Genomic DNA, 11,177 nt, shown 5'->3' on the forward strand with positions numbered 1-11,177 from the left:
TGGGAGCAATCTCCAAGGATTGTTGTAGCCACAAATTGATGTACAGAATGTCCAGTGATACCGCAGCTATTAACTCTGTGGGCACTGTCACGACACTGCGGTAAAATGCAGTAAGATCTGACTGTGGAAAGTTCGAGCCACTGGCCTTCCACTCGGTAAACCCGCGCATAAACCACTAAGGCATCCCGCCTTAATCACTGAGCCAACCGCTAAGCTAATGAGATTTGGAGGACGACGGATGCTGACCATGGAGCGGATGTTGCTGCTAGCCGCATTGGGCGACGAACGAATATGTCAATCCTTGGGAATGAGCCTACGGAGATGTCAGTAAAAAAAGGGCGAGGAAGGAGTGAAGAGCGCGTCAGTGGAACAAGAAGGAAAGCGTCAGCTGTAGTCTGTTTTCCCTTTCCTACCCTGGTGTGTGCAGGAAAAGGAAGGCTGGTGAGCGAAGCTGGCGGCTAGGACACCCAGTCTCAGACAAGAGGCAGATTGGGGTCCACAATTAAAGCCTTTGATCTAATAGCGTGACCGCACGGGAAGCGGTGTTTGGCGCAAGACTGCCAATAAGCACCCTACCTTTTTTAGCAGGGAGTTGCCATGCATGGCTTCACCCCCAACCTGGGAAACCGTGGTGATCAGATCCCTTCCGGTTGACCAACCTGATACGAGGTTTGGGCCACACTACATATAGTGATGATAAAATAACGGTTTGACCGCAGCACCCTTTCGGTGCACAAATGCCTTGGCACTCGAAGGAAGCAAAGTGGCTAAAGAGTGTCGAAGCCTAGACAGGGGCAGTCGAGATGCTTAAATTGGGTTCGAACCGCGGACCTTCGATTTTTTATGTTCGTACATTAACCAGCGAGCTACCTTGAGCTCAGATATGCACTCTCTAGTATAGCCCAGTGGGTTACGAAGATTCACAGACCTCTACAGCGCGGTAAAGCCCAGTCTCTTCTTGATGGGAAACCATGCTGGAGGAAGATGTGAGGAGCACGTGGCATAAAACGAGCGCTTTAGTCAGATTGGAAGCGGTTGAGGTTTCGCGGCTTTCTGGCTTGGGTTGACGTGACCATCGATGCACGTGGTTCAAAGCCCCGTCTCTAATTGCGTTTGACCGATCCGTGATACTGATACTGTCACGCTCTAGCCGGACTGTCTATCTGCAGTTTGTCCAAGTTGTTTGCTGGGTTTTTTTGGATAAGTTCCACGAAAAGTTATCGGGTCCAATCCACTGATGGCGCCTTACTAAGATACGCTACTCAATCAGCACGTTTTTGGTCCCCACTCCCAAGAATATCATGTTTTTTCATCAAGTTCCTACCTTTTCCCTTCTTTAAACAGTGCTGGTATGATTTCCTCTTATGGTTGCATGACATGCATTCCAGTACAGCTAAACTCGAACAGAAGTGTACCTTTTGGAAAAAATGGATGTTCAGCTCGAACAAATGAACCGATGGTCCATCAAAGGGTCGACAGCACATTTAAATTTACAGCAAGCCCAATGCAAAACAAACCCACATGTAATCCACTACATGGAGAAAATCGATTTTGAAACCGAAATACAATGCCGAAAAAGGTGGCACGGAGGTCAAGAAATAGGCAATCTAGATCTAAAAAAGTGAATATCCCAGAAACTGAAGACACCGGATAAGAAGTGGATACTCCACAACACATTTGGTCCTTCGATCTATAAGATACTAGTTGCGCAGTTCCAATATGGACACCAGACCAGGCTGAACCATCAAACCAGAGTATCAAGAAGTGGGAATATCTATGGAGGCAGGTGACAAGCAAGGTGAAATTTCATTGCCACACAGATCAACTAACTAACACCTTGTAGTGGCTAACGGCCCTATGGAGTCTCTAGTGAACAGAACAAATCACTGATGTAAGCCAGATACAAAGTCACAAGGAGAAAAATCTTGACGCACATTTCAAAATAGGAGATTCCGTAGTTCCGTATTCCGTTAAACCACCACACCAAGAATACTTCTATCTTCCTAGTATTCCAGATCTCCAGTGATCGAAACATTAATCCACAAGTGTCAATACATTAGTCCAGTGTTTGTACCTAAGGTGTTTGTTCACGTTTAGTGCTATATGACTAGTCAAATAAAGCCAACCTGCGGTCACAACAACAGTCACTCAGCAAAAGTCTCGAAGCAAACAAGCGGGCGGTAGCGGTTGGATTTCAGAAAACTAATTTGTACATCGATGTGACTGATAATGATTGGGAAAAAGAAGATGGTACTGAGCATCAAAACGAGCAGCTACAACCTAGTTCCGTTGTAAAGTCACGAATGCGAAGCCAAGACCAGCCCTGGTGAGTGGATTCTACATTGCTTCGTGCACGCACAAAATACAGGAAACTTGTGATGGAAATGACTGATACTCTATTCATTGCTCCATTCATCACTCATTTGTTTCAATATTCCATATGCTGTGCATATATGCCAATTCGAACACCTACGTGCCACTTATTGCCCCGAGGTTGAAATTAAAAAAAATTACATTATGGACTCAACACTACCAGTATCAACAATAAAGTCATGCTTTTGACCAGAAGCGGATATCAGTGTTTTAAAAACATGTGACGAATTTTGAGACAAAACAGCTAGAGAAAGAGTAGAAATATCTACAGATAATGCCTTCACGTCAGTATTTGGGTCAGAAGTCAAATGACACTTTCTTGGACTTACAGAAAAGTTGAATGTGTCCTGTTTTCCCGCAGATAAAACACTTCGTTTGCCTTTGAAAGCATGAACATCCGGGATGATTACGTTCACAAGATTCACATTTCCCACATTTTTGAACTGTTGAATCGGAATTACGATTTGTGAAGAGAGGTGCTGGTGAATTTGGAGCACGGAAATTCGTTCGAGGTATGAATTTGTTGTCTGTCAGAATCCTTGAATTATTTCTTTCCGAATGATTTAAGAACAATGCTACTTCACTCTTCGTTATCTGCTTCACATCTTCTTACTACTCACACATTTTCCGAGTAGTTCGAAATGTTTTGGTCTGGACAGAGAATCTATCGCCTGTTAGCCTTCGTATTTCCTGCCTTGAAGGCAGCACTGAGTTGGACACTGTGATGGAAATGAATACTTCTTTATGGGACGCACTGATTATATTTGGGATGGCTATGCGAATATCTGCGTTTTGGGGGCACTTCTTCGAAGTTTTAGTGTTACACGGTAGCCCCTAGTAACCGTCCGTGTTTTTGTTTGCGGTGGGGATCTATGCTACTAAGGGATATGTCCAGTAGGGTGTTGTAATATTTGGCCTAAAAATGCTACCACACGCCTTATGTTCAGTAGTGAAAAATTTTTTTTACAATAAAATGCGGAACAGACAGTTGTTTAAATTGAAGAAAGATTTATTGGCGAGACAGAGGGTTTTTAACTCTCCGAACAGCCCATTATCGGTTTTGCATGATTGGCACTAATCTCTCTAATGTGTTTTGATGGGTCATGTGATGCCTTTTTGCGAAGTGATTATCGTTGTAGGATCCGACAAATAAGCTGGTGTGCATAAAAGCAACATGTGCATAAATTAACATATTACCAATCTTGTCTTTGGTACATCTCATCAGTTGGTTGTAATTCCCGAGTTCTCACCAGTGTTATTCTTGACTTTGAGATCACACTGTGCGTTTCTGGAGTCATTTGCAGATTACCCTGCTTCTAACGGAGATTCAGTTAAATGTCAACTGAATCCATCGTTTATAGCAAGCTTCATCTAAATGTACTGAACAGAGTTCCGCTCATATATCATCATTCTTATTTTGTAATTACAAACAAAACAAAACAAACATGCACATTGGCGCTTACTGTCAAACTATGATGATGTTAGACGGAGAATCAAGTGAACCTGAGCTTACTTTCGTAAGCCACCCGCATGATTACTGAAAACTCTTCAGTAACCTTGTGAGTATTTTCTTATGTGAGGATATAAGGGGCTATCCCAAATATCGGCCTTTTTAGCAACACATTCAGTTGAGAAATATCACAAACGAGGGATTCAATAGATACTTCGGTGAAAACTCAGTTGAAGTGAGAGGATTTGTCAAAATCTTAATTTCTTGTCCATAAAATTTTCAGACCGATGTTTGAGTTGGCACCAGTACAGGTATCGGAGCGTTTTCATTGATATGGTGCTACTGATGAGGCGACAGTTTGAGTTAAAGAGTGTGATGAACCCGATTATCATGCTTGAGTACTTTCGTCACTGAGTTTCATTCGACGATCTCCATGGGGATGGTGAGATTTTACACAACCTCAATCTGTGATCCTCATTGACTGAGTCCACACAAATACACACAGTTGGGCGTTTTTTTCAGCCTCAACCGTTGTGCAGATGTTTTTTATGAACAAGTGTACTGTCTGCTGAATAAGTACTCAAAGCTTAAAGGTAGGGTGTGTTATTAATAAAGGAAACTACCCACAAGTTAGCTGAAAACTCTTCGACAGCTCGCTACCGGTTTTGCTCTTCTCGAGGCTTATTGGGAAGGCGCAGTCCCCGAGTTTCTGTTAACCTCATGTTCTACTTGAACGCAAATTGGACTGATTTCGACAAATACTATTGTCTAGTTTATTCATAAAGGAGGAGTTCAGCTGAGTCTCCCGTAAAAACCAAATTGAATAGCAAATGAGTGTATTTGTTGAAGCTTTGTCGCACTTCAGAAATCAAAAAAGTTTTGCGACTCCCCTTTTACCGGGTGTGTCCGTAAGTATGTCTTGCAATCCATCCGGCCAGTCTGCAGAGGACCCTCGATTCAAGCAGGTCCATGGTATTTCGTCCTGGAGTTAAAGTCAACCATTTAAAAGGCAATAAAACATGTATAGTCATCTTATCTTGGTTGGAAATCACTTTCAGGAAGGCGATTGAGTTCTTCTGCACCCCGATTAAACCACCTGTGGCCGAATGATTTAGTATCAAACCACTAGCCAGAAAAACACGTACCCGAACATCTTTCTACGGCTTCGTTAGGTGCGCACTGCAGATGATTCTAAAAAATAACAAGACAACTGAACAGCAGAGCATGACTTCACTTACAGACCTCACTTCCCAGACGGTAGCCGGTTTTATAAATCATTTTTTGGGAACTAACTCTGTAAAATTCCATCGTAAATGCAATATTCATTAGGAATTCTAGACAACAATGCACTGATTTTTGAATAGATGTTATGTTCGGCAGACGCTCAGCATTTGAGCAGAAAAAAATGAACTGACTATAAGGATTCCGGCCACGTGATAAGCCAAAGACAGGACAAAACGATAAATGATGATAATCGTTCAGCTGTAAAACCCTGTTGTGTGCTACAACCAACTGAAGGAAGCATGAGGGCTGAGATACTGCCAGAATGCCTGAGTCTGGACAGGAGCTGTGGAGATGCAGAGGTTTGGGTTTGAATCATGGATTTTCCGGTCAGTAAGTTCACACCTTCATCCTTGTTGTATCTCAAGCTCAAAGCATCAAACAAAAACAGTTATTTATACTCTGTCTCATTTTGAAGAATAAAGATCCCGGAAGAGGCAAATCCTTAAAATGGTTATAGTTCAAGCAAAAAACTCTCTGAAGTGGCCAGCCGGAGTTTAAAGTTTTCGTGCTTTCCGTAGACAACTGCGTTATGAATACCAGAAGATTGTTCCCAATCGCTTTTTTTCACTTCGCTGTTGATACAAACATCTGTGGTTTCAAGCGTAAGCGTGATGCCAAGACAATATTGCTATAGACGAGTTGAAGAAAACTGAGGATTTTGTGCATCGTTTTATGTTTCTAAGCAACCTGGTGATAGTAAAAATCGAGTCAAAGTTTCTCATAATGTGCATTTGATTTGATCCTCGCCCATCATCGAGAAACAAAATAGGTAATCGGATTAAACAAACAAGCAAGTGAAATGAGCGATCTGGAATTCGTGATAGAAATTTGTGTTTTCATGAGGTTCACTCCAAGAACCGTTTTTCTTATAATTTCAGGGAGATAACACATACCCGTTTTCATTACTTCCAAAAAAAACAAACGCCGTTTTCCATTTTGTGTTTAATGACAAAGAAAACGCATAAATATTGATTGGTAACTTAAAGTTGTGGGCTCCAAAAGACATTTAAAGAATAGCCTTGAAGAACAACACTTTATGTTGCATTTAAACAGTGGTGAAGAACAATGTTTGTTAAACCACCGCACATTTTGGTCCCGTTGAGATCAAACATTTAGCGGTTACGTCGTGGTTTACGGACTTAGTCTAAAAGGTGTTTAACATTCCTATTCAGCGCAAATGTTGCTTGGTTATCTTGCAGATGGGGCGCAAAACAAATACCTTTATTTAAACATTTCAGGTATAATAAAAGTAGTTAAAATATTTTACAGAAACTCAGCAAAAAATGTATCTGCAAAAGTAAAAGAAGGTAGCCCATCAATTATATTCTCAGGGATGGAATTGATGACTAAACTCTCAAATCACTGTGTGGACAACTTAAAATTAGCTTAGATGGAATATTGCTAACAGAATGTCAACAGATTGCCATCCGTTTTTAAGTGCATCACATGATCTTTTAGTGACCTAATTCCGACAGTTGTGTGTTGAGTTTGACACACTGACGGCATGAAATTTGCCTGCTGTCGGTACTGGCACTCTGACAGTTATAAATACGATCAGTCCGAATACTCGTTGTTCTGTGCTCACATCTTGGCAAGCGCATAACAGCCGAACAATTTTCTGTATTATGAGCATACCTCAATATCGACTTGGTTTCGTTTAATTTCTTTTGTGTAAGTAGGATCCTTGCAGATTTGGATAGCCACATTTAGTGAGCTAAATACCAGTGTTCTGCTTCCGCTTTTGATGAAACTCGTTGAATTCTGATTGACAGGGACGATGACAGTCCTGTCCATATTCAATGAAGATTTCATCTTGTCAGGGAAGCTAGTTTATGCTGATTGGCCTAGGAGCACTGTACAGCTGTTTCGTCTTCGTAGGGTATCATCACCAGTGCACATCCGGCAAGTGGTATAACAATTGACCGTTTTGTGATGAGTGTCTAGTCAACAGTGTGATTAGCTCTCAGCTGGAGGGGACATGGCGCCATTCCTCCTTCCTTAATGAAAACAGCTCATATTTACTCATTCCTCGAGTGATGACTTCTCAGAAAGATTCTTCTCTGAACTGCTGCCTGATTCACAGTGATTTGAGAAGGTTTATTAATATCCAATAGAGCTCCTATTCACTCGGTAGAGACAATCTCTGCTGAAAAGCCGTTTTAACAGAGGGGTTCTAGAAAAAAATCAACCACTTAAAATACACGTAAAATGACCGGTTTTAACCGGAGTTCGATTTATTCATGAAATCGTGCAGCTAATAGAGAGTACCTTGTGTTTGTCTGTGTATTCATGGATAATCTGGGAGAACATGGATTTTTGACCCATGTTTTCACTGAGGATGTGTTCTGATCCCTGACAGCTCAGCGCTCGAGTGCTTTCGCCTTTACTAGAAGGCGGACGGGGACCAGGGATGTGACTCATTGCTAGCAAATAAAGGTACATGCATTGCATCCAAGAGACCTCGGTTGTCACTGACTCTTTCTAATTAATTTACATGAAATGCCACACATATCACAACAAAAGGAGGCTATTTTAAAACTTTAATTGCAGTTGGTTGCTTTTTTCTCTCAAGAATATTTAACTAACAAAGCAAACACTTATTACTACACCTGACCTTTTCACATATTTTACCCCAAGTTTTCTGTCTGTCCACCATAAATTTGGATGTTTCTACGGGTGTACCGCTAGTTTGCTCTCATCATACACCTAATCCAGACATTTTGACATTTGTTGATACGAATCTCGAAATCATTGTTGAGCTGGCGAACGTTTTCCGTTCTTTCCCAAACGACGCAAGGAAAACACCAGCTTTCTACCACAGCACCTCTTTCATTTTCCGATCATAACATTTTGTCCTGTACTCGGATATATCGTTTTGTGCCGACAGTTCGCAGTGGTGTGTACCTCTGGCGCGCGAGCTATTCCATCTGTCTGACCGGCGGCATGAATCTTGGGCACGCCATTCGCCGATCACTATACGGTGATGAAGTGCCGTAATTTATCATTATGTTTAAACGCGAATAGTGTGATTGATGGATAAGATGGTAGATACTATATGTCCAACGTGTTTGGACGACCAGCATAAGTAAACTTAGAATCTAGCTACTTAGCACAACGACAAATAAGACTAACCTTTGCTTGCTGTCCTTTTCAACATCCTTATCTTCTGAGCAAGATTCTAGATTCTAGATCTCTGTAGACGAATTTGGAGATGAAAATAGAAAGACTTCGGAGACTTTGGGGATGCTTTTTCAACTTCGACGAGCAAATACAATAGAAAGCAACTTCGAAAACCCTTTTTTAAGTCTAATTATCCACTTTAGAGTTACTGACGAGGCTTTATAGGATTTTATGACGACTACTTTCAAACCGTACAAGTTAACCCTTCCTCCATTCATATTCCCCAAAGGTCCCAGTGCTAAGTTACCATATCAAATATTATCTTCGAGTGTCTACAGCCAATATATCTGTAAAGCTGACCAACTCACACAAGTAGCATATCAAACAGGACAATATCGGGCCTTGGCATATGGTTTGGTGACTTCAAAATTAGATGAACCGCGCGAGAAAGATAGTAACTTTTCTGAACGACGCACCGCACTGTAATGTCAAGTGAATATAGTCACTCACAGCAGGCGCAGTACTATGGGCTAAATGTTTTCTCAACTAATGCCAAAGTTTCTTTCCTTTTGGAGGTCTGGAATGATTGGAGTGGTAAGCACACTCCATAAAAGTTCGAAAGACGAAGGGAGCTCTTGGTGTGAGTTTTCAGATACTGCTTCATCCTGAGAGTTTATGCACTAGGATTAGACCAACTAGAGGTTCAAACCACTTGGTGGGCCATAATTTCAGGGATCGTCAATGCTTTTCAAAGTTGCTTGTCTGTAACAAGCGGTAAACAAAACTTCTGTACTGTAATGCGTTTTTCAGCTGAACTCCCTTTCCGCCGAGCAGTACACACTCGGCTAGCTCGTGTTGTGCTGTAGTGTGTAAAAATACATGTGATTTATTATTGGACAATTTGACTGGTTGAAGAAAATGAAGCTTAAAATTCATGAAGGAAACTACTCACAAGGTTTCCGGATACCCTTCAACAGCCCGCGACTGGTTTCACCTCTCTTGGAGTTCGTCAGGTAAACGCAGTCCCTGACTGTCCGTCAACATTATGTGATATTTGAACCCAAATTGGACTGATTTCGGCCTGTGTGCAGCAAGTTCAGTTGAAGAATATCATCAACGTTGGATTCAGTTTAGTCTTTCATGAAAACCAATTCGATTTGAAAAAAATGAGTGTAATTATCCAAGCTCAGAGTGCATGCGTGGATGCATTCCTTAATATCCTTGAATTGGATTTAGGGACAGTTTATGCAGAGTGCTTTCACGAGAAAATGTTTCACTGTAATATTAAAATTCCAGCCGTCACCAGTATTGATAAAATAATCCAATATTACTGACACCGTTTAACTGATGCACTGAACAGTAAGTCAGGTGGGAGTGAATGTTGGCGACATTAATAAGGTGTCAGCAGTAGAGGGGTTTCTTTTTTCCGTTGTGTTTTTAATAATGAAACAGATGCGATGGCCAGTATTCAGTTCTATCATTTTCACTGAGGTTTTCATATTATCCTAGTAGGTCAGATGCCATCTTGACACCCAAGAAAGGATAAGACTACAGTTTGATTTACAACCAAGTCGTTCAGCATACCATTCATCCTAAAGAACTATAGTACACAGGTACACAAACGATACCATTGACGGAGACTCATCTCATTGTGGATTTATCCAAGTATATATCTTAAACCTTTATCACTTTGCTGGCGTACGGGCACCATTCGGCATGAAAAAGGAACGATGGCCGATGGTAATGTTCCTAGGGCGAGAACGAGTGAATGTATTGGACGTGGATTTAAATCACATGCGGTTTGGTTACTAGATAACTGTTTGATTTTCTAGGTTTCACTTATGAAGGACATTGAAAAACCAAAACCAGTGGATGAAATCTTTCGGAATGTGATACTTTCACTTGAAACATTTACCCTTAGGCCAGCTGTCCAATCCCACGCAACCTCACCACCTCTCAAGATTTCACTCTGTACCTGATCTAAGTTTGGACGAGTCCAAATGATTAAACTGACAAGAACAAACGTAAATATAGTTTTAATGCATCTGGGTGGTCGAGTGGATGTGTGCGTGACTTGTCATTTAGATTAACTGGGACCAGAATGCAAATGGGCGCTTTCAATTTAAATGCCATTCCTGTCTGCCAATTGTTACTGCTGCGGCTTCAGAGATAAACATATAAAGAGCAAGTTATGAATGTTCCTTTCAGTTTGAAAAATGCAATGGTCAAGGTGGAAGGGGCATCTCAGTTTTATGTACACCGAAGCTTCAGACTTACCTGGAAAAAAAGCAAATTCCTGAGGCCACTGCTTAGTGTGACAAACTGTCCTCAGGAACTTATGGGCTGAATGGAATTTTGAGACCAGGTTTTAGTATGTGGAAGTAAGATTTTCCAGGGCTCTGGCAACCAACGAATGGCAAATTTACTAAAGACATTCAAGTTCTGTCGGTGATGGTTACCATGGTTCATGTTCTTTGCTGAATTCTTTGTTGTTAGCATGATCGCTCAGGTAGTGAAACTACTCGAGCTGTGTGTTCGTAAAAACTTTGTTTAAACCAAATCAGGCCTTCAGCTTTTCAGGCTGTGATGCAAAACAACCATAGATAAAGTCTTCATGAAAGTTGAGTTGAGCCTGAACATGACGCCAAGCAAGATAGTCGAGGAAATAAACACCGATGGTCCTAAATAAAGTGCCATAAACCGGCACCTCGTGTGCCGATAAGACAACTGAGAGGGAAATTAACTTAAGTGGCTCAGAACCTATGAATGCACGGCATTCAACAGCAATGACAGATAAACCGGACAACAAATCAACCAGAAGCCCATGGGCCACTAACCACTGAAGCTTTCGCGGGACAAGATATTCGATTATCACTGGTTCATGGTAATTTATCTAGTTCACAATGGTCGGAAAGTAATTCAAGATGATTGATTTACTTCTATCAGCCAT

General features: G+C 41.4%; 2 protein-coding genes across 2 annotated transcripts in view; one reads left to right on the forward strand and one right to left on the reverse strand.

The window, feature by feature from the left end:
* T265_15749 (hypothetical protein) overlaps positions 1 to 2,324 on the forward strand; it is a gene marked incomplete at both ends in the record, with an annotated part of 9,143 nt that extends 6,819 nt beyond the window's left edge. The window contains one exon of the mRNA XM_009179065.1: positions 2,112 to 2,324. Coding sequence (XP_009177329.1) covers positions 2,112 to 2,324 — 213 coding nt within the window. The remainder of the gene's footprint in view (positions 1 to 2,111) is intronic.
* The window catches only part of T265_15748 (hypothetical protein), a gene marked incomplete at both ends in the record, with an annotated part of 7,796 nt that extends 4,896 nt beyond the window's left edge, over positions 1 to 2,900 (reverse strand). Inside the window, one exon of the mRNA XM_009179066.1 lies at positions 2,515 to 2,900. Within this exon, the coding sequence (XP_009177330.1) occupies positions 2,515 to 2,900 (386 nt within the window). The remainder of the gene's footprint in view (positions 1 to 2,514) is intronic.
* Between the last annotated feature and the right edge of the window lie 8,277 nt (positions 2,901 to 11,177).

The sequence above is a fragment of the Opisthorchis viverrini genome (genome assembly GCF_000715545.1).
Source record: "Opisthorchis viverrini unplaced genomic scaffold opera_v5_824, whole genome shotgun sequence".
Classification (NCBI taxonomy): domain Eukaryota; kingdom Metazoa; phylum Platyhelminthes; class Trematoda; order Opisthorchiida; family Opisthorchiidae; genus Opisthorchis; species Opisthorchis viverrini.